General features: G+C 40.4%; 1 protein-coding gene across 1 annotated transcript in view; it reads right to left on the reverse strand.

Moving 5' to 3' along the window:
- Nucleotides 1–24,906, reverse strand: part of SNX27 (sorting nexin 27) — an 88,044-nt gene that overhangs the window by 35,048 nt on the left and 28,090 nt on the right. Inside the window, exon 2 of the mRNA XM_036271938.1 lies at nt 22,236–22,467. Within this exon, the coding sequence (XP_036127831.1) occupies nt 22,236–22,467 (232 nt within the window). The remainder of the gene's footprint in view (nt 1–22,235; nt 22,468–24,906) is intronic.

Below are 24,906 nucleotides of genomic sequence, written 5' to 3' on the forward strand. Positions count from 1 at the left end.
TTGGCAGTTAGAACATTGGCCTGTGGACCAGAGAGTCTCAGGTTCGGTTTCCGCTAGGGGCATGTACCAAAAAATAAATAAATAAATAAAATTACCAGACAAGAAAGAAGCATGAAAATTTGACCTGCAACCTGGAAAAAATATCAATCAGTAGAAATAGACTCAGAAATGACAGACAAAAAGGAATTAGCAGTCCCTGGCCAGTTTGGCTCAGTGGTTAGAGTGTTGGCCCACAAACCAATGAGTCGTGGATTTGATTCCAGTCAAGGGCATGTACATTGGTTGCGGTTAGTCCCTGGTCCTGGTCGGGTTGTGAGGGAGGCAACCAGTCGATGTGGCCACATCAGGCCCCATGGGTGTTTCTCTCTCTCTCCCTCCCTCCCTCTTTCCTTCCCACTCTATTTAATGATAAATAGAAAAAAATATCCTTGGGTGAGGAATAAAAACAAATAAATAAAATAAAAGTTAAAAAAGAATTAGCAGACAGGGACAGTAAGCAGTGATCATAGGCTGCTTCTGCTTTAGCATTTAGGAAGCTTAAAGAATAGCAATCCCACTCCAGACATAAGAGAGTTCTGCTCACTTGCAAGTCTTCTCCATGGGCCTTTTCTGCTCACAAGAATGACTAGAGGCAGGGTAGGACTCTAGAAATACTCTTCCTTGGTAGTCTAGGCATAAGGGAGGTGACTGGCATTGTTAGGAGACAGACACAATACATCATCCACTTCCCTTAGACCCTTCTCTTCTACTGAGCAAAAGCCTTAATTCTTGGGGAATGGGCAGCAAACCCTCTAATTCAGAGGGCAAAGACAAAGATCCACTGTTTCTGGGGAAAGAGTAAAAATAACAGAAAATCAACAAGGAAAGAGTGGCCTTAAATGATAATTAGACCAAATGGATTTAATTGATATTTTTAGAGCATTTCACCCCAAAGCAGCAGACTATATTCTTTTCAAATGCACATGGAATATTTTCCAGGATAGACCACCTTGGGCCACAAAACATATTTCAATAAATTTGAGAAGACTGAAATCACACCAGGCTTCTTCTAAAACCACAGTGGCATGAAAGTAGAAATCAATTACAAAAAAATAACTGAAAAACACACAAACACATGGAGGCTAAATAATATGTTACTAAACAATGAATGGGTTAACAATGAGATCAGCAAGAAATAAAAAGATATCAGAGCAGAAATAAACAAAATAGAGTCTAAACTAATAATACTAAAAATAAAAATAAAATTAATGAAACCAAGAGCTGGTTCTTTAAAAAGATAAACAAGATGGATAAACCTTTAACCAGACTCAACAGGAAAAAATGAAAGAGAAGTGACAACTGACATCACAGAAATACAAAAGATTATAAGAAAATACCATGAACAACTAACTAGATGCCAACAAACTGGACAATCTGGAAGAAATGAATAAATTCCTAGAAACATACACTCTTCCAAGTGTAAATCAAAAAGAAACAGAAAATCTAAACAGACCAATTACTACCAACAAAATCAAATCAGAAATAAAGAAAAACTTCAATAAACATAGTCCTAGATCAGATGGCTTCACAGGCAAATTTTACCAAACATTCAGAGAATAGTAATCACCTATCCTTCTCAAATGATTCCAAAAAATTCAAGAGAAGGGAAAGCTCCCGAGATCATTTTACAAGGCCACAATTTTCCTGACTCCAAAACCAGACAAAGACATTACAAAAAAAGAAAATTACAGGCCAATATCCCCGATGAACATAGATGCAAAAATCCTCAACAAAATATTAGCAAACAGAATTCAGCAATATATTAAAAAGATCACATACCATGATCAAGTGGGATTTGTTCCTGGAATCCAATGTTGGTTTAATATCCGCAAATCAATTAATAATGTGATAAACCATATAAACGAAACAAAGGATAAAAACCATCTGATCATATCAATTGATGCAGAAAGAGCATTTGACAAAATCCAGCATCCATTTATGATAAAAATGCTCAGCAAAGCAGGAATAGAGAAAACATACCTCAACATAATAAAGACCATATATGATAAACCCATAGCTAACATACTCAACAAGGAAAAGCTAAAAGCATATTCCTTAAGATCAAGAACAAGACACGGTTGTCTACTTTCACTACTTTTGTTCAACATAGTCCTAGCCATAGCAATCAAACAAAGAAAAAGGAAGAAAAGGTACCCAAATTGGAAAGGAAGAAGTAAAACTGTCATTACTTGATGATAGGATAATATTATATAGAAAGAAGCCTAAATATTCCACCAAAAAATACTAGAACTGATAAATGAATTCAGTAAAGTAGCAGGATATAAAATTAATATTCAGAAATCAGCTGCATTTTTAAACACCAATAAAGAACTAGCATGCCTGGCTGGTATGGCTCAGTGGATTGAGTGTTGTCCCAGGGACTGAGAGTTCCTGGTTTGATTCCCGGTCAGGGCACATGCTCAGGTTGCAGGCTTGATCCCCAGTGGGGGGTATGCAAGAGGCAGCCAATCGACATTTCTCTCTCACATCAATGTTTCTACCTCTTTCTCCCTTCCTCTCTTTCTAAAAAAATCAATTAAAAAATATATTTTTTAAAAAAGAGCTATCAAAAAGAGAAATTAAGAAAACAATCCCAGCCCTGGCCAGTTTGGAGGCTTAGCGGTTAGAGGGTCAGCCCGTGGACCAGAGAGGCCTGGGTTCAGTTTCCGCTAAAGGCACGTACCTCGGTTGCAGTTTGTCCTCGGCACTGGTTGGGGTCATGTGGGTGGCCCCAACCAGGATGTGGAGAAAAGGGAACCCTCATGCACTGTTGGTGGAATTGTAAGAGGGTACAGTCACTATGAAAAAGAGTAGAGAGGTTCCTCAAAAACTTAAAAACATAACTACCTCATGATGCAAGTAATTCCATTTCTGGGTATATATCCAAAGAAATCCAAAACGTTACTTCAAAAAGATATATGCATCTCCCTATGTTCATTTCAATGTTACTTACAACAGCCCAGATATGGAAGCAACCCAAGTGCCCATCTACAGATGAGTGGATAAAGAACATGTAGTACCTATGTATAATGGAATGTCACTCGGCTATACAAAAGAAATAAAATCTTGCCATTTGCAACATTAATGGACCTGGAAGGTATTATGCTAAGTAAAATAAATCGGAGAAAAACAAATACCATATGACTTTACTTATATGTGGAAAATAACAAAATAAACAAACAAATCAGAAACAGATTCAGAGATAGAGAACAAACTAAGGGTTACCAGATGGGAGGGGGGTTGGAGAGCTAGGTGAAAAAGGTGAAGGGATTAAGAAATGTAAACAAGCCCTGGCCAGTTTGGCTCAGCGATTGAGCGTCAGCCTGCAGACAAGAGAGTCCCGGGTTCGGTTCCCACTAGGGGCATGTACCACAAAAAAAAAAAAAGAAAAGAAATGCAAACAAGTAACTGTAAATAGTCATGGGGATGTAAAGCACAACACAGAGAAACAGTCAATAATACCGCAATGACTAGAGTGCCAGGTGGGTACTAGAATTATTGGGGGGATCACATCACTTATATATTAATTCTATAATCATCGAACCACTATGCTATACACCTGAAACTAATACAAAATAATACTGAATGTCAATTGTAATTTTAAAAACAATTTAACATAAAAAAAAAGGGTCAAAGAAAAATCTTTTACCCCTGGGGAGAGTCCGGAAAATATAAGGTGGGACAAGACGTTTAAGGTTGTTTGCATAGAAAATAATATGATAGCCCTGGCTGGTTTGGCTCAGTGGTTAGAGTGGTTAGACCAGAGAGTCCCAGGTTCAGTTCCCGCTAAGGGCACATACCTCGGTTGCAGTTTGTCCCCGGCCCTGGTTGGGGTTGTGTGGGTGGCAACCACTCGATGTGTCTCTCTCACATCGATGTTTCTCTCTCTCCCCCCCTGGCCCTCCCGCTCTATCTGAAGAAAAATGCAAAAATGTACTCAGGTGAGGATAAAAAATAATACAATAATTAATAAATAATAATACAAGAATAAACTCCATGTTTTGTGTAGTTATAACTGTAAACCTACTTTTGCCCCACCCTGTATCTTAGGCCCAGATTCCTATCCTGATACTGTAACTTAGGTTTGCTATATCAGGGGGAGGGACAAGAAACTTTCCCATGACTAACCACAGACACAGGGCTGACTGGCAGTGTTAAAGGAATAAGGGCAAAAAAACTGTCTCACTAGTAAGATACAGGTACACAGGGCCTGCGTAAGACTAAGTCTGAACCAGACAACATGGCACTGATATACCTCTACCAAAAATCTAGTCCAAGAGAAAAGCAAGAGCAGTCTACCAGTGGAGGACAGGCCAGAGTGTGGAAAGAGAACCTATCTGGGGTACAGGTCTGCAGGCTAAAAACTGAGAGGAAAGGGAGAACAGATCACAAGGAAAAATCCTCCACCCCAGCCTCCACTCTAAACACAGATAGTCTACTGTTAAGATTTAAAGCCTATGGCATAATAAAGGTAATGATAGCCACAAAAGGCAAATTGAGCTTAATTAACTCAATTCACTAAAAGAAGAATTAGCTTGCCCATTTTAAAGTTCAAACACTTTTTACTTCAGTCTCTAATATTCTACACATGATGCTGGGCATATAATCAAATATTACAGGACAGCAAAGCAAGACCAAAAACAAACTCAAAACAATTACGTCAAAGACATAAAGCAGTCTCAGACATATCAAGATGTTGAAACTATCATACAGGGACTTTAAAATAATTACAATTACTACATTATAAGATTTAATGGAAAGGGTAAATAACATGTGTGAAGATGGGAATATTCAGAAGATAGAGAACATTAAAAGAAAATGATATAAATAAGAAACATGGTAACGGAGATGAATTTCTCTAGCAGGTTCATCAGTAAATTGAATCCAGCTGAGGAAATCAGTAAAGTTGAAAAGAGGGTAATGCAAATAACCTCAACTCAAAAAAGAGACAAGAAAAAATAAAAATAGAATATCCGAAGGCTGCAGGAAAGTATCAAACAGTCCAACATACATGCAATTGAAATCTCAGAAGGATGAGAGAAAAAGAATGAAGCTGAAAAAATATCTGATGACACATTGGCTAAGAATTTTTTAACATAATAAAGTATATCAAACCACAGATCTACAAAGTTTAGAAAATCCCAAGCAGGATAAATACAAAAAAAGACTGGAGTGACATTTAAAAGGACTGAAAAAGAGACATCCATCCCCAGGCATGAGAAGCACAGACCAGCAGCTGAGACCCATACCCAAAAACTACAGCAAAAACTGAGCAGGAGTTGAGCCCCACGGGGCAGCAGCACTCCCCAGCCACCAGCGGCGGCTCCTGGGGCTCCATAGAGGCCTGTGCAGTCCTGCAGCTCACAAGTGCAGTGGGAAGCCGGAGCCCCAGAAGGACTGGTGCAATCCAGCTGCCCATGGGTCCTGCGGGGTGCTGGGGCGCCAGAGAAGCCTGTGCGACCAAGCAGCCCACAAGAGCGGTGGGAAGCTGGAGCCTGACAGGGACTGGTGCAATCCAGCTGCCTGCCCACGGGACCTGCAGGGTGCTGGGGCACCAGAGAGGCCTGTGCAATCCAGGTACCCTCAGGGCCTACAGTGTGCTGAAGCATCAGAGAGGCCTGTGCGACCTAGCAGCCCATAAGATAGGCATAGAGCCAGATCCCCAAAGGGAATGTGAGATCCAGTTACCTGTGGGACCTGCAGGGTGCGCGGAGCACCAGAGAGGCCTGTGTGACCCAGCTGCACACAAGATAGGCCTAGAGGATGTGAAAATGGAGGCGGAGTGAATGGAAGCTACACAGATGATTTCGCAGGACCAAACGGGAAATACACCTAAAATAAAGACAAATCCTCAGAAAAAAGCAACAGAAAAGCAGCAGGACAGGACTATATAACCAGGGACACTGGTAGAATCTGTGGAGACGCAAGAGGGTGGCGGGCTGGGAGCCCATGGACAACAACAGTCTTAGCTGTGAGCAACACCCTTGGGGAATAAACGCCAAGCCCACTCCACAACGCAGAGAGCCAGGACAGAGTGCTAAAATAGCCACAGCCACTCACATGGGGCCTACAGCAGAGGGAGGGCAGACTGGACTGGAACTCTGTGGGGACACCCGGAATTTGGAGGGCACTCAGAGTTTTTGCTGAGTTGCAGCCACAAAGGACAGTGGCCAGTGTGCTCCTTCCCAGAGCTGTGGGGAAAAGCAGCAGCTACCCCCCTAAGAGATTCAGCCTTTCCCAGGTGAGGCAAAGAAATGCAAATTGAGCCCTGGCCGGTTTGGCTCAGCGGTTAGAGTATTGGCCTGCGGTCCGGAGAGACCCGGGTTCGGTTCCTGCTAAGGGCATGTACTTCGGTTGCAGTTTGTCCCCGGCCCTGGTTGATCGTGCGGGTGGCAGCCACTCGATGTGTCCCTTCACGTCGATGTTTCTCTCTCTCTCTCCCTCCCACTCTATCTGTACAAAAAAAAAAAGAAATGCAAATTGAGGCTCATTAACAGCCAGCATCTATCCCACCCTCTGGAAATCCTCTTATACAGAACACCAAGGCTACATTCCAAGGCATTGAGTAACTGAGACTACTAGCCACCAGGAAGAAGCTAGAGGACAACTGAACCTTCCCTGGGCTTGCAAATCTACCCAGGAAAGTACGACGTGACAGTGGTGTTTAACATGGGGCCATCCAGGCTCATCCAAACCCAGTAGAGGGAGCCACAAACAGCAGAACACCAACACCCACAGGGAAAATTTGGCAGGCTCCAAAACCCACTAGATAGCCAAAATGGTGAAACAAAAAAACAAATCCCAAATGGAAGAACAAGAGAACTCTCAAAGATGAGATAAATGAAATGCAGCTAAGCAAATTATCAAAAGTAGAATCAGAGCCATGATCTTGAGGAAGCTCAACAGCATGAGTGAGGACATTAGCACCATGAGTAAAGATATAGAAACATTGAAAACCAACCAAGTGGAAATGAAGAATGACATAACAGAAATTAAGAACACATTAGAAGGACTAACCAGCAGAGTAGAGGAAGCTGAGGACCGGATCAGTGAATTAGAAGACAGGGTAGAAAAAAATCAACCAATCAGAAAACCAAAAGGAAAAAACAATTAAAAAACAGAAAGACAGCTTAAGAGAACTGTGGGACAACTGGAAACGTAATAACATTCACATCATAGGAGTCCCTGAAGAGAAAGAAAATGGGCAAGGGTTAGAGAATATATTTGAAGAAATAGTGACAGAAAACTTTCCTAACTTGGTGAATGAAAAAGACATTCAAGTTCAAGAAGCACCGAGAGCCCCAAGTAAGAAGAACCCAAACAAGCCCACACCAAGACACACAGTAATTAAAATGCCAAAAATTAAAGACAAAGAGTGAATCCTAAAGGCAGCAAGAGATAAGCAAAAGGTTACCTACAAAGGAAACCCCATAAGGCTCTCAGCTGACTTCTCAACTGAAACACTACAGGCCAGAAGGGAGTGGCATGAAGTAATCAAGGTCATGAAAAACAAGGATCTGAATCCAAGACTACTCTATCCAGCAAGGCTATCATTCAAAATAGAAGGTCAAATAAAGAGCTTCCCAGTCAAAAAAAAAGGCTAAGAGAATATATTAACACCAAACAAGCACTGCAAGATATGCTAAAAGAACGGCTGTAATTAGTAGAAGAAATAGGAAGAAAAATAGAACCACACTCAACAAAAATGGCAATAAATAAGTACATATCAATAATCACCTTAAATGTGAATGGTTTGAATGCTCTGATAAAAAGACACAGAGTAGCTGACTGGATAAGAAAGCACGACTCACATATATGTTGTCTACAAGAGACCCACCTCACAACAAAAGACTCATACATGTTGAAAGTGAAGGGATGGGGAAAAAAATCTTTCAATCAAACAGAAAGAAAAAAAAAAGCTGGGGTAGCAATACTCATATATGATAAAGTAGATTTTCAAATGAAGGCCATAACTAGAGACAAAGAAGGCCACTACATAATATTGAAAGGATCTATCCAACAGGAAGATATAACCTTGGTAAACATATATGCACCCAATATAGGAGCACCAACATATATTAAAAATCTTCTGGAGGACTTCAAAGGAGAAATCAACAGCAATACAATCAAAGCAGGAGATTTCAACACCCCACTGACATCACTGGATAAATCCTCTAGACAAAAAATTAACAAGGAAACAGAGACTCTAAATGAAGCACTAGATCAAATGGATTTAATAGATATCTACAGAGAATTACACCCCAAAACTACAGAATTCACATTCTTCTCAAGTGCACATGGGACATTCTCAAAGATAGACCACATGTTAGGACACAAACTAAGTCTCTAAAAGTTCAAGAAGATTCTAATCATATCAAGCATCTTCTCAGATTACAATGGCATAAAACTAGAAATCGCCCTGGCCGGTTTGGCTCAGCGGTTGGAGCGTCGGCCTGTGGTCCTAAGAGACCCGGGTTTGGTTCCCGCTAAGGGCGTGTACCTCGGTTGCAGTTTGTCCCTGGCTCTCGTCAGTCAGTCGTGCGGGAGGCAGCCACTCGATGTGTTTCTTTCACATCGATGTTTCTCTCTCTCTCTGTTCCTCTCTCTCCCTCCCACTCTACCTGAACAAAAAATGGAAAAATGTCCTCGGGTGAGGATAAAAAAAAAAACACAAAAACTAGAAATCAATTGCAACAAGAACATGCAAAGACATTTGAAAACATGGAGGCTAAATAGCATGTTATTGAACAATAACTGGGTTACCATGGAGATCGAGAAAGAAATTAAAAACTTCCTGGAAACCAATGAAAATGAACACACAACAACACAAAATCTAAGGGATGCAGCGAAAGCAGTTGTGAGAGGGAAGTTCACAGCACTACAGGTCTACCTCAAGAAGCAAGAAAAATTTCTAATAGACTATCTAACCTCACAACTTAAAGAACTAGAAAGCAGCCCTGGCCGGTTTGGCTCATAGGTTGGAGCATCGGCCTGCAGTCCAGAGAGACCTGGGTTCGGTTCCCGCCTAGGGCATGTGCCTCGGTTGCAGTTTGTTCCCGGCCCTGGTTGGGTTGTGCAGGAGGCAACCACTCGATTTGTCCCTTTCACGTCAATGTTTCTCTCTCTCTCTCTCTCTCTCTCTCGCCCTCCCTCCCTCCCTTCATCCCTCCCTCCCACTCTATCTGAACAAAAAAAACCCCAAGAACTAGAAAGCAAACAAAAAGAAAACCCTAAAGCAAGTAGAAGGAAGGAAATAGTAAAGATCAGAGCAGAAATAAATGACATGGAGACCAAAAAAGCAATTCAAAGGATCAATGAAACAAAGAGCTGGTTCTTTGAAAAGACAAACAAGATTGATGGATCCTTAGCTAGACTCACCAAGAAACAGAGAGAGAGAACCCAAATACACAAAATCAGAAATGAAAGAGGAAAAATAATAACTGACACCACAGAAATACAAAGGATTGTTAACAAATATTATGAACAATTATATGGCAACAAATTCAACAATCTAAGCGAAATGGACAAATTTCTAGAAACACATAGTACCCCAAAACTGGACCAGGAAGAGATAGAAAACTTGAACAGACCAATAACAACAAAAGAAATTGAAGATGTAATCAAGACTCTCCCAGCAAACAAAAGCCCACACCCAGAGAGCTTCATGGGGGAATTTTACCGAACATTCAAAGAAGAACTAATATCCATTCTCCTCAAACTATTTCAAAAAATTCAAGAAGAAGGAAGACTTCCAAATTCGTTTTATGAGGCCAGCATAATTCTAATTCCAAAACCAGAAAAAGACACTACAAAGAAAGAAAACTATAGGCCAATATCCCTGATGAACATAGATGCCAAAATCCTGAACAAAATACTAGCAAATTGAATCCAGCAATACATCAAAAAAAATTTTCACCATAACCAAGTGGGATTCATCCCAGGGATGCTAGGCTGGTACAATACTCGCAAATCAATAAATGTGATACACCACATAAACAAAATAAAAGATAAAAATCATATCACATCAATAGATGCTGAAAAAGCATTTGACAAAATCCAGCACCCATTTCTGATAAAGACACAGCAATCTGGGAAAAGAGGGATCATATCTCAACATAATAAAGGCCATATATGAAAGACCTACATCCAACATCATACCCAATGGGCAAAAATTTAAAGCATTTCCCTTAAGAACAGGAATAAGAGAGGGATGCCCACTTTCACCACTCTTATTTAACATAGCATTTGAAGTCTTAGCACAGCAATCAGACAGGAAGAAAAAATAAAAGGGATCCAAACTGGAAAGGAGGAAGTGAAACTGTCATTATTCCCAGATGACATAATACAATACATAGAAAACCCCAAACACTCCATCAAAAATTTACTAGACTTAATTAATAAATGAATTTGGCAAAGTATTAGGATACAAAATTAACATCAAGAAATTGAAGGCATTCTTATACACCAATGATGAACTCACAGAAAGAGAAACTAAAAAACAATTCCATTTACCATCGCAGCAAAAAAATTAATATACCTAGGAATAAACTTAAACAAAGAAATAAAGGACCTATTCACAGAAAACTACAGGTCATTGAAAAAAGAAATAGAAGAAGATATAAAAAAGTGGAAGTACATACCTTGTTCATGGATCGGAAGAATCAACATCATTAAAATGTCCATAGTACACAAAGCAATCTATAGATTCAATGCAATCCCCATTAATACCAACGACATACTTCACAGAACTAGAACAAATACTTCAAAAGTTCATATGGAACCAAAAAAACCTCGAATAGCCACAGCAATCTTGAAAAAGAACAAAGTTGGAGGGATCACACTACCAGATTTCAGGTTATACTGCAAAGCCTCTATAATCAAAACAACCTGGTACTGGCACAAGAACAGGCACAGAGATCCATGGAACAGAATAGAGAACCCAGAAATAGACCCAAGGCAATATGCCCAATTAATATTTGACAAAGGTGGCAAGAGCATAAAGTGGAGTAACGACAGCCTCTTTAATAAATGGTGTTGGGAAAATTGGACAGCTACATGCAAAAAAATGAAACTAGACCATCAACTTATACCATACACAAGAATAAACTCAAAATGAATAAAAGACCCAAATGTGATTCATGAATCCATAAAAATCCTAGAAGAAAATGTAGGCAACAAAATTTCAGACATCATACGCAGCAGAATTTTCACTGATACATCACCTAAGGCAACAGAAACAAAGGAAAAAATGAACACATGGGACTACATCAAACTAAAAAGCTTCTGCACAGCAAAAGACACAATCATCAAAATGGAAAGGCAACCCACTGTATGGGAGAGCATAACTGCCAATGATACATCAGATAAGGGGTTAATTTCCAATACACACAGAGTACTCATACAACTCAACCAAAGGAAGACAAAGAATCCAATTAATAAATGGGCAGACACCTCTCCAAACAGGACATACAAATGGCCAAGAGACATATGAAGAAATGCTCACCATCACTAATCATCAGAGAGATGCAAATTAAAACAACAATGAGGTATCACCTCACACCTGTCAGAATGGCCGCCATCAACAAATCATCAAACAACAAGTGTTGGCGAGGGTGTGGAGAAAAGGGGACTCTAGTACACTGCTGCTGGGAATGCAGACTGGTGCAGCCATTATGGAAAACAAGATGGTGTTACCTCAAAAATATTAAAAATTGGCCCTGGCCGGTTTGGCTCAGCGGTTAGAGCGTCGGCCTGCGGTCCTGAGAGACCCGAGTTCGGTTCCCGCTAAGGGCACGTACCTCGGTTGCAGTTTGTCCCCGGCCCTGGTCGGTTGTGCGGGTGGCAGCCACTCGATGTGTTCCTTTCACATCGATGTTTCTCTCTCTCTCTGTTCCTCTCTCTCCCTCCCACTCTACCTGAACAAAAAATAGAAAAATGTCCTCCGGTGAGGATAAAAAAATTTTAAAAAAATAAAAATAAATAAAAAATTAAAAATTGAACTGCCATTTGACCCAGTGATCCCACTTCCAGGAATATACCCTAGGAAGCCTGAAACACCAATCAGAAATATATGTACCCCCATGTTCATAGCAGCATTATTTACAATAGCTAAGGTCTGGAAACAGCCCCAATGTCCATCAGTAGACAAATGGATAAAAAAGCAGTGGTACAGATACACAATGGAGTACTATGCAGCTGTGAGAAAGAAAGATCTCTTATCCTTTGAGATGACATGGAGGGACCTGGAAAGTATTATCTTAAGCGAAACAAGCCAAACAGAGAAAGACAAGTATCATATGATCTCACTTATTTGTGGAATATAATGAATGGGATAGTCCCAGAGATGTGGAAATGGGTACAGCCTGACAATCCCCAGGAGAGGGGGGGTGGGGGAAAGATAAACCACAGAACTTATATGCATGTATGCATGAACAATGAACATGGACAACAAAGTTAGGGACAGGGCGGGGAGGGAAAGGGAGGGGGAATCAGTGGGGGAAAAAGGAGAAACATCTGTAACAAAAATAAATTAATTAAAATAAATGAATAAAATAAAATAAAATAAAATAAAAGGACTGAAAGAAAACACTATATCATCCCATAATTTTACACCCTCTAAAAGTATCTTGCAAACATAAGGCTGAAATAAATACTTTTTCAGACCAACAAAAGCTAAGAAATTCATTGCAAGCAGATCTGCACTACAAGAATATGAATGGAGCCCAGCTGGTGTGGCTCAGTGGTTAAGCATCAACCCATGCACCAAGAGGTCACTAGTTCGATTCCCGGTCAGGGCACATGCCCAGGTTGTGGGCCAAATCCCCAGTATGGGGCACGTGGGAGGCATGTTCTCTCTCATCAATGTTTCTATCTCTTCCCTCTCCCTTCTTCTCTCTCTAAAATCAATAAAAAGAAAAAATTTTTAATAATATTAATGGAAGTTCTTCAGGCAGAAGAAATATGGTGCCATGGAAAGTGGATTTACATAAAGGAATGAAGGACATCAGAAATGGCACATATGCCTGGCTGGAGTGGCTTAGTTGATTGAGCATCACCCTAAGCACTTAAAGGTTGCCAGTCTGATTTCCAGTCCATGCACATACATACCATGGTTGCAAGTTCAATCCCTGGGTGGGGCATGTACTGAAGGCAGGTGATCAATGTTTCTCTCTCACATCTATTTTCTTTCTCTCTCTCTCTCTCTCTTTCTCTATCTCTACCCATCCCTCCCTTCCTCTCTCTAAATATGTCCTTGAGTAAGGATTTAAATAAAGAAATGTCAAATATGTGGTTAAATATAATAAAACTCTCTTCTCATTTTTATTTTATTTTATTTTTATTTTTTTATTTTTTTATCCTCACCCGAGGATATTTTTCCATTTTTTGTACAGATAGAGTGGGAGGGAGAGAGAGGAAGGAGAGAGAGAGAGAAACATCAACGTGAAGGGACACATCGAGTAGCTGCCACCCGCACGACCAACCAGGGCCGGGGACAAACTGCAACCGAAGCATGTGCCCTTAGCGGGAACCGAACCCGGGTCTCTCCGGACCGCAGGCCGAGGCTCTAACCGCTGAGCCAAACTGGCCAGGGCTCTTCTCATTTTTAATGTCTTTAATTGTTTAAAGCAAAGACAACAAAAAGTATCATGGAATTTATTACATAGAAAAGTAAAATGGCCTTCCCTGGACAGTTTGGCTCAACAGTTAGAGCGTCAGCCCGCGGACCAGAGTCTCGGTTTCGCTTCCCGCTAAGGGCACGTACCTCGGTTGCCGTTTATCCCTGGCCCCAGTTGGGGTTGTGTGGGTGGCAACTACTGGATGTTTCTCTCTCTCTTCCTCCCTCTCTCCCTCCTGCTCTATCTGAAGATAAATGCAAAAAAAAAAAAAAGAAAAGAAAAGGAAAATGGCCCAGCTGGTGTGGCTCAGTGGCTGAGCAATGACCCATGCACCAAGAAGTCACTGGTTCGATTCCTGGTCAGGGCACATGTCCAGGTTGTGGGCCCAATCCCCAGCTGGAGGCATGCAGGAGGCAGCCAATCGATGTTCTCTCTCATCAATGTTTCTCTCTTTCTCCTCCTCTCTTCTCTCTAAAAATCAATAAAAAAAATTTTTTTTTTTAAAGTAAAATGTATGACAACAACAGCACAAAGAATGGGAGGAGGAAATGAAATATGCTATTGCAAAATTACTATACTAATAAAGGTAATATTTATAAATTAAAGATGTATAATGTAAATGTAAAATAACAAAGTATATCTAATAATACAATAGTGGAGATAAAAATGACATCATTAAAAAAATACCTCATTAATCAAAAAGAAGGTAGGAAAGGAGGAACAAAGAAAATAAAAAAATCAGATGAGACATAGATAACAAGGAATAACATGGTAGATTTAAGCCTAACTATATCTATAATTATATTAAGTGTAAGTATACATCTAGATAACACACACCAAATAAAAGATTGAGACTGGCCTGGCAGGTGTGGCTCACTGGTCGAGTGCTGACCTATGCATCAAGAGGTCGCCAGTTCAATTCCTGGGTCAGGGCACATGCTTAGGTTGTGAGCCCACTCCTGGTCAGGAGCATTCAGGAGGCGGCCAACTGATGTTCTCTCTCGATGTTTCTATCTCTCTCTCTCACTCTTCCTCTCTCTCTAAAATCAATAAAGACTAAATTTTTTTTTAAATTGAGACTGTCAGATTAGATACATTTTTTAATATAAATGTCCTCACCTGAGGACATTTTTGCATTTATTTTCAGATGGAGTGGGAGGGAGAAAGGGAGCGAGAGAGAGAAACAACATGAGAGAGACACATTGGGGCCGGGGACAAACTGCAACTGAAGTACGTGCCCTTACTGGGAACCGAACCCTAGACTCTCTGCTTCTCAGGCTGACGCTCTAACCCAGTGGTTCGCAACCTTCCTAATGCTGCGACCCTTTAATCCAGTTCCTCATGTTGTGGTGATCCCCAACCATAAAATTATTAATTTTTTTTAAGTATATTTTTTTCTTTATTAATTTCAGAGAGAGAGGGAGAAGAAGAGAGAGATGGAAACACTGATGAGAGAGAACATCGATTGGCTGCCTCCTGCATGCCCCCCATTGGGGATCGAACCCACAACCTGGGCATGTGCCCTGACCAGGAATCGAACTGGCAATCTCTTGGTGCATGAGTCAATGCTCAACCACTGAGCCACACCAGCCAGGCCATAAAATTATTTTCGCTGCTACTTCATAACTATAATTTTGCTATTGTTATGTCTTAGGCGACCCCTGTGAAAGGGCTGTTGGACCCACAGGTCTAACCGCTGAGCCAAACCAGCCAAGGCCAGAAACTATATAGATATGTTAAAAGTAAAAGGATGGAAAAGGTATCCAATAAAAATAATAATCAAAAGAAAGCTGAAGAAACTTAAGATGGAGCCCACTGCTAGATCATCCTCCGCTACCACGGCAGCAATTTTTCTTGGAAAGAACAATCAACGCATTCCAAGTGGCATCATCCGGGGAGAAGCAACTACACCCACCCTCTGGCATTGTGCAGGCCCAGTCCTCTGGAATCCACCTCACCTCATCCTATATTTTAAGTCCCGCTGAGGAGTGAGTGGTATAGGCTGGTTGGGCAGTTTCAGTGGTTCTCAGTGACTTGCTTTGGGATAAGGCCATTTCCCCCCACTTTCCAGGGAACCTCATGGGAGATATGTTAGAAAGACCCTCCTCTCCTAGCCTCTGGCAGATTCAACACCTGGGCTTAATAGGCTCCACCCACCTGAGTACTAGGAGCTCTGCCCTGCTGATGTCAGGGAAAATCCAGGACAGACTCAGATATGTTGCTCCAGGGTAGGAAAATATTCCCACCATCTTCCCTGAAGTCTGAATGGCACCTCCCCCTCGTGGGAAATACAGTAAACCCATCATCCTGATTATGCCAGCAGCCTTTACAGTGTCTATGCCTGGCAGCCAGCCAGCAGTGGGTGGAAACAAATTCTAGGGAGCCTTGGGAAGATTGCTGACCTGCCCCTGGGCCCTGTGCTGGTAAAATCCCGAGCACAGCTTGGTTTTTTCCTGAGCACAGCCAAGCCCAGCAGAGGCAGTCACGTACTGTACAATGCTCGCAGCTGTGGACAAACTGCCGGGAGACGAGGAACCTGCAGACCAAATGGCCAACTTTGGACCACATAAGAGCAGGATCCAACAAGCTTCACTTTTTTCTTTATTTTTATTTTTTGCTGCTGTTTTCTTTTACTTTTTTTTCTTCTCTTTTTCCCTTAATATTTCATATTTCTCTCTTTCCTTTTCTAATTCTGTTTTCTTCCTTTTTTCTTTTTCTTACAATATTTTTCCCTTTCTTTTCCTAATTGTTAATTTCTTTCTTTTTTTCCTCTTTCCTTTCATATTTTTCTCATATTCTTTTTCTCTTGACTTCTATTGTAAGTTTTTTCTTTTCTTGCTCTTTTTATTGCTACTGACAGTTGTTGGGTTTTGTTTATTTGTTATTGTCTATTTTTCGTTTGCCTTGTTTGAAGCTTGTTCAGTTCTGTCCGCACCAGTATAACAACTTGCATGACTGGTCAGAGTTGAGCCTCACAGCCAGCCAGCCTGAGGGTTGGTCGCACATACAATGGGACTAACAGCAATCAAGACCCAATTACAACAGGAGGGCCTACATGTTCCACACAAAGAACATTCCTAGAGCATCCAGCTCAGGATCAAGGAGACTGCACCACTGGGTCCCCTAGGACGCTTACTACATAGGGACACCCCACAAATATTGGGAGGCATAGCAACTCTATCTAATACACAAAAACAAACACAAAGAGACAGTTAAAATGGGGAGACAAAGAAACAAACCCCAAATAAAATAAAAGGATGCATCTCCATTAAAAAGAGTTTAGTAAAATGGAGGCAAACAATTTATCACATATAGTGTACAAAGTTATGGTTATATGGACACACAAGGAACTTAGTTAGAATTACAGTGGAACCTCAGTTCTTAAACTTAATTCATTCTGGAAGGCTGCTGGAAAACCAAATCATTTTTTCCTATTAGAAATCATGTAAACTGAATTAATATGTTCCAGATTCCCAAATGATTCCTTGTTTTAACCTTTCTTATATACAATACATGTCCACTGTATTCTTTAATCTATTTTAAAAAAAAAAAACACTTTAAAAACAAAAAGGACATAAAATGTAAATAAAAGTTTCACAAAAAGGAAATAAAATGTACAGTAAAAAACAAAAACTTAATAAGCAGCAACAAAAGCAAAAATACACAAAAAATTCACAGCACAAATTCCTGAGATGTTAACAACGTCAGGTTTATTAGTAAACTGTCTCACTCTCATGCAATCTCTCCTCTGTCACCTGAGAGACACATGACTGAGAGACCCATGACTGATCATAGGAATCAGCATGAAAGGGTTGTTGGGTTGAGAAGCAAATTGTTCAAGATGGGAGACGATGAAGACTAAGGTATGACTGACTGTACAAGGAACTTTGTGGGACTGAAAACAACATGGAAAATAAAATAGAAACTATGAACAAGAACCAGTTGGAAATAAAGAATACCATATCTGACATCAAGAATACACTGATAGGACCCTGGCTGGTTTGGCTCAGCCGTTGGAGCATCAGCCCACAAACCAGAGAGACCCGGGTTTGGTTCCCGCTAAGAGCACGTACCTCGGTTGCGGTTTGTCCCTGGACCTAGTTGGGGTCGTGTGGGTGGCAACCACTCAATGTGTCTCTTTCACATCGATATTTCTCTCTCTCTTCCTCCCTCTCTCCCTCCCACTCTATCTGAACAAAAAAAGGAAAAATGTCCTCAGATGAGGATAAAAAAAAAAAGAAAAACAGTCTGGTACTGGCATAAGAACAGGCATATAGATGGAGGGAACAGAACAGAGAGCCCAGAAATTAACCCACGTCTCTATGGTCAATTAATATTTGACAAAGGACACAAGAGCATACAATGGAGTAAAGACAATCTATTCACCCTGGCCAGTTTGGCTCAGCAGCTAGAGCCATCGGTCCACAGACCAATGAGTCATGGGTTCAATTCCAGTCAAGGACACATACCTCAGTTGCAGTTCATCCCTGACCCTGGTTGTGGTCATGCAGGAGGCAATAGTCAATCCGTCTCTCTCACATCGATGTTTCTTTCTTTCTCTTTCTTTCTCTCTCTCTCTCTCTCTCTCTCTCTCTCTCTCTCCCCCTCCCTCCCTCCCTCCCTCCCATCCCTCCCTCCCTCCCACTCTATCTGATGATAAACAGAAAAATATCCTCAGGTAGGATTAAGAAAAAAAAAAAAGACAATTTATTCAATAAATGGAGTTGGGAACATTGGACAGGTACACACACACACACAAAAAATGAAACTAGACCACCAACTTACATCATAAACAAGAATAAACTCAAGCCCAGTCAGTGTGGCTTAGTGGACTGAGAATCACCCCACGGACTGAAATGTCCCAGTTTGATTCCCAGTCAGGGCACATGCCCTAGTTGCGGGCTCAATCCCCAGTAGGGGGCTTGCAGGAGGCAGCCAATTAATGTTACTCTATCATATCAATGTTTCTATTGCTCTAAAAACTCAATAAAAACATTATTTAAAAAAAAGAATAAACTCAAAATGGATAAATGACTTTATTGTAAGTCACGAAACCATAAAAATCCTAGAAGACACAGACAATAAAATCTCAGACACCTCTCATAGCAATATTTTTGCCAATATCTCCTAGGGCAAGGGAAACAAAGTAAAAAATAAACAAATGGGATTACATAAAACTAAAAAGCTTCTGCACAGCAAAAGAAACCATCAACAAAATGAAAAGAAATCCCACTCTATGAAAGAAGATATTTGCCAATAATACATCTGATAAGGGGTTAATATCCAAAATATACAAAGAACTTATACAACTCAACACCAGGAAGACAATTCTTTTTTTTTTTTTTTTTTAGTCCTCACCCAAGGACATTTTTTGATATTTTGTTCTGATAGAGTGGGAGGGAGAGAGAGAGGGAGAAACATCGACGTGAAAGGGACACATCGAGTGGTTGCCACCCACATGACCCAACCAGGGCCGGGGACAAACTGCAACTGAGGTACATGCCCTTAGCGGGAACCAAACCCGGGTCTCTCCGGACCGCAGGCCGATGCTCTAACCGCTGAGCCAAACTGGCCAGGGCCAAAAAGATAATTCAATTAAAAATGGGCAAAGGTCCTGACCAATATGGCTCAGTTGGTTGAGCATGGTCCCTTGCACTGGAAGGTCCCCAATTCGATTCCCGGTCAGCAAACATGCCTGGGTTGCAGGCTTGATCCCTGGTGGGAGACATGCAGGAGGCAGTTGATTGATGTTACTCTCTCACATCGATGTTTTTCTCTCTCTTTCCCTCTGCTTTCCTATCTCTCTAAAATCAATAAAAACGTTTTTTTGTATTTTTTTTTAATGGGCAAAGGACCTGAAGAGACACTTCCCTAAAGAGGACGTAGAGATGACAAATAGGCATATAAAAAAATGCTCAACATCACTAATTACCAGAGAGACGCAAAATACAATCACAAAATGACATATCACCTCATGCCTGCCAGAATGGCTACCATCAATAAACCAACAAAAAACAAATGCTGGAGGGGATATGATGGAGCAAAGGGAAACCCAAGAACACTGCTGGTGGGAATGCAGACTGGTTCAGCCACTGGAAAAACAATATGGAGTTTCCTTAAAAAATTAAAAATAGAACTGTCTTTTGACCCAGTGATGCCACTTCTGAGAATATATTCTAAGAATCCCAAAACACCAATAAGAAAGAATATATGCATCGTTCATAGCAGCATTATTTACAATAGCCAAGATCTGGAAACAGCCCAGGTGTCCATCTGTAGATGAGTGGATAAAAAAGTTGTGGTATGCCCTGGCCGGTTTGGCTTAGCGGTTGGAGCGTCGGCCTGCGGTACAGAGAGACCCAGGTTCGGTTCCCGCTAAGGGCACGTACCTCGGTTGCAGTTTGTCCCCGGCCCTGGTTGGTCGTGTGGGTGGCAGCCACTCGATGTGTCCCTTCACATCGATGTTTCTCTCTCTCTCTTCCTCTCTCTCCCTCCCGCTCTATCTGAACAAAAAATGGAAAAATGTCCTCGGGTGAGGATTAAAAAAAAAAAAAAAAAAAAGTTGTGGTATATTTACACAGTGGAATATTATGCAGCTGTAAAAAGGAAGGAACTCTTACCTTTTGTGACAACATGAATGAACCTGGAGATTATAAAGCTAAGTGAAATGAGCCAGTCAGAGAAATACAAATATCATATCTCATTTATATGTGGGATGTAATGAACAAAATAAACTGACAAACAAAATAGAATCAGAGTCATGGATACATGGCACAGTCTGACAGACATCAGAGGGGCGGTAGGTGGGTGAATGGGATGAAAGATGGTGAAGAGAATATCCAAAAACATATATGCATAGCCTGTGGACACAGACAACAGTGTGGTTAGGGCCAGAGGGAGGCAAGAATGGGGTCTGGGTAGAAGAGGGCAAAGGGGATGAAAATGGGGGACATCTCTAATAATGTCAACAATAAAAATAATAAATAAATAAAATAAAACCATTAGTAATTTCTGTCCTTTTCTGAAGTCTACAGAGGTTCCAAAAGTCTTAGTTAATTCCCAAAAGAGTCTCAGGATCCAATCTGCTCTAGCTTAGGACTTACGCTTAATTTCTACTTTTTACATGCCTTATGATTGAAAGTATAGCACCTCTGAAACACAAAACTCTAAATTTTATGTGTATGATTCTGAAAATACATAGACCAAGCTGACATAAAATCTATGTTCTATCATCTCCAGCTAAATTACAGATGTAGTCAAACATCATTTGATCTTTCTGGAACTTTTCTGGCTTCCTTGCTTGCTTTTCTCATCTCTTCAATAAAGAGAATGTACCATAAATATCTTGTGGCTCATTCCTATACAGGGGACAAATCTCAGTGTCAAAGATTGCAACTTCAGTCAGCAGGTCAGCTTTAAACACATGTAGCCTGTCTGCCAACATCTAACAGAACTCATTGCTTTTTTTTTTTTTTTTATCCTCACCCAAGGATATGTTTTTGTTGACTTTTGGGGGGGGGGGGAGAAACATTGATGTGAGAGAAAAACATCTATCAGTTGCCTCCCATACACGCCCTAAATGGGGCTTGAACTGGCAACCTAGGTATGTGCCCTGACCCGGAATCAAACCTGCAACCTTTTTGTTTACGGGATGATGCTCCAACCAACTGAACCACCTGGCCAGGGCATTTTTTTCACAAAGGCAATTAAAGCATACTGCAAAGAGAAAAATTAGGTAGAATTGGGCTATCAGTGGCAATTAGTTTTGAAGAACAAACAAAGGAAAGGGGCCGGCACACATCACCCAGAATTCAAGACGGGCTTTCCTGCATTATCTACAACAGCAACAGAATGGAAATTGGTAAGATAGCTCACGTGAATTACATTTAGAATATAATTAAGATCTTGGTAAAAACCAGTTAATCATTCACACAAGCTATCTCCAAAGAAAATGAAAAAGAACAAGGTGTGAAGAGAAATAGAGGGCATTTGTAGGTTCTGAAGTGGACAAACTGTACTACCCAAATATTTTGGAAAACACCATCTTTTAAAATTAATCTTACTCCGTAGCTCTACAGAGTCAACAATGAGAGACATGGCAATCAATAAAAAACAAACAAACAAAACTTAAAACTGTCTGGAATAAAACTCAATTGTGCTTATGCAGAAATAGAACTTGCCCTGGCCAGGTAGGTCAGTTAGTTAGTGCATCATTCCAATACACCAAAGTTGAGAGTTCAATCCCCAGACAGGGCACATAGAAGAAGCAACCAATGAATGCATAAGTGGAACAACAAATCGATAATTCTCTCTCTCTCTCTCTCTCTCTCTAAATCGATACATTAAAGAAACAGTAAAAAAAAAAAAAGAAAGAAAGAAATGGGACTCTTCACTACTGCAGCTCACCTCCTGCAATAAATCAGATTCAGTGTCTTTGATTTATATGTAAACCAATCTTCCTGGTAGGCAAACTGACCTATGTTGTAGTCATTTATTTTAGTGCTTTCTATATATCATAAATGATAAGATTGGGGGAAACAAAAGCTAAATGTTTGAGGGTCGAACTGGGCTGACACTCACCACAAACTTCTCACCATTCTGCTCCACATGTTTGTATGTGGGGACCGATATGGGCACTGCTTGCTTTTCTGTGTAATCATAAAATGATTGTCCCAACGAGTCGTCACTGGGATCTAGGTTATCTGCCTCATGAGGAGGTACAGATAACACTGTCAAGATCAATTCCTTCTCGCCTGCTCGGATCAGGTCCACCACCTGCTTGTGTGTCGCCCCCTCAACATTCACGCCGTTCCTAAGGGGAAAAAGGGAAAAAGACAATCCCATAAACCAGAAGGGTCCAAACACCTTGTATCTCCACCCTCTTGCCCCCAATCCAGTGGCAGAATGAACCATAAAATCAAAAGATTAATTTGGTTCCAGAAAAGCTGTTTATGTTTTTACAGATCATAATATAAAAAAGTGTTGTGAACTCATGGCAGGGGGAAAAAATGGTAACAGGTGAAACAACCTACCCTTCCTCTATGCTAGAATTCCACACACAGCTTCAGGAAAACAAATGGGAAGGAAGGTGAAGCTGAGGAGAAAACAAAGCTTTTAAAGCTGAATAGTCCAGTCCAATATCTTCATCCTAACTAATCATGTATACAATACAATCAATGTGGCTTTCTATAATCCTGCCATTTAGCTGTACTTTGTCCTTTTTAAATCTCCTAGAAATTCTGTTAAAAGGAATTTCCCATAAAATGCATTCCCTTAATTTGTAAAGACTCAAAACGTATGACATAATTCTTTTACATTTGTATCTGATTTTCCCCCATATCTTCAATTAGTCAATTTTCCTTTATGACAAGTTTCATTACCTTGGCTCTTAAACAGTGTGTGTTTGTATGTACGTATATGTGTGTGTGTGTGTGTGTATGTATATATATTCATATTCATACACATTGGTTTCTTCTAACAGTTTTTTTTAAAGGCAATGTAAACCTCTCTAAAATTTCATTATCTGACTCAACTTCCTTTGTTCTTCCAATCACTTCTATTAATTTTTCTTATACTTCTATCTACTATTTTTCTGCTTTGTGCTATCTCACTTAAAGCCCTGTGTTTTTAGTTCACACTAAAAATATACATCTGAGGCTATGTAGTAAATCAACCTACTCATTCTCCTTCCTACTTCACTGTGTATAAAAAGACTGAAACTAGGAAAAGTATGAGGTTTGGAAGAACAATCATTTTGTCAAGAAAGATGCTGAGTCTCACAAAACTCACTCAGCAAACTGAACTACCTTCCCAGAATGCTGACCCAGCCTGCTTTCTCAGCAAAAACCATCAGGCAGCTGGCTGACCCAGAGGTTCCCTCCATGGCTATCCCAAGAGAGTTCAGAAATATATACCTGGCCTTCAGTCAATTTGATAAAATCTTATCTATCCTTTAAACTATTTTGCAGTCCTGTTCCAAACCATTAGTTTTTCCTTCCTGAAAATAATGCTAAGTTTAGTAATAAGCCTTCTATAAACTTTTCAATCAGTGGAATTGTCTCTGTCAGAATCTGGTATCTGAAACATCCATTTATATAAACAGGACAGACAGAAGATCACCCAGTTAGCCTCCTTCCTTATTTTGGGTTTAACAATCTAGCTAATAAATTCAGCACTCTGGATATTCCACAACCTAAATAACTTATACACACACACACACACACACACCAGTAAATTTACAATTAGCTAACACTAAAAGAAAATTAAGAGCCCCTTCCACTGATGGAAATTTGGACGTTTAAAATTTGAATCAGATCAGACTAATGAATAGGTAAAAATGGTCAACTCTGATCATAGAACAGGATGATAAAATAAAAAGAAAATGGGCTTCAGAACTAGATCTACATAGGTTCAAATCCCGATTCTGCTTTTTAGTATCAGAATTGGCCTTGATCACATTACTTAACCTTTTTTAGTGTTGCTTTCGCATCTGTAATATGGGGACAATAGTAAGTCCCCATATCTAACCTGAGTTTTCAAGTTAGAATACATTGCTCCTTGGGTCACTCACAGAAACAAGCCCCCAAAATAATCAGAGAAACTTCTGTGAAGCTTATTCCAAGAGCAGCCAGGGAGTAAGGGAGCTTGCTTAGATTTCACTTCTTTATTAGTAAGACCAAGCTTCAAATTGACTATAATCCCAAAAACCTCTTTAAAAACAAACAAAAAAAGAAAACAGGAAAGAACTACCACTGACACATTCTAAATACACTTGCTAGTATTTATTTGGTTCAACTACAGAAGGAATGCTGTACATTCCACAACTTAATATACAAAGCTGGAAATTCCTTCATTCTTCACAGAATGAAATAAAGTCAGTAAAAACCCCAGAATGTGCCCTGGCCAGTTTGGCTCAGGGGTTAGAGCATCAGCCCACGGACCAATGAGTCGCAGGTTCGATTCTGGTCAAGGGCACGTACCTCGGTTGCAGTTCGTCTCTGGCCGTGCTGGGGTTATTGTGGGGCAACTAGTCGATGTGGCTCTATCACGTCGATGTTCCTGTCTCTCTCCCTCCCTTCCACTCTATCTGATAATAAGTAGAAAAATATCCTCAGGTGAGGAATAAAAAACAAAACACAAAAACCCCAGGATGTCTGATTTCATAAAGGGCCCTCACCCCTCAAGAATTAAGAGGCCTTCACAGTCATAAACATGTTTATATAATATCCTTTTTCCACAAGAACACTACTAT

Source organism: Molossus molossus, unplaced genomic scaffold (assembly GCF_014108415.1).
Source record: "Molossus molossus isolate mMolMol1 unplaced genomic scaffold, mMolMol1.p scaffold_m16_p_20, whole genome shotgun sequence".
Classification (NCBI taxonomy): domain Eukaryota; kingdom Metazoa; phylum Chordata; class Mammalia; order Chiroptera; family Molossidae; genus Molossus; species Molossus molossus.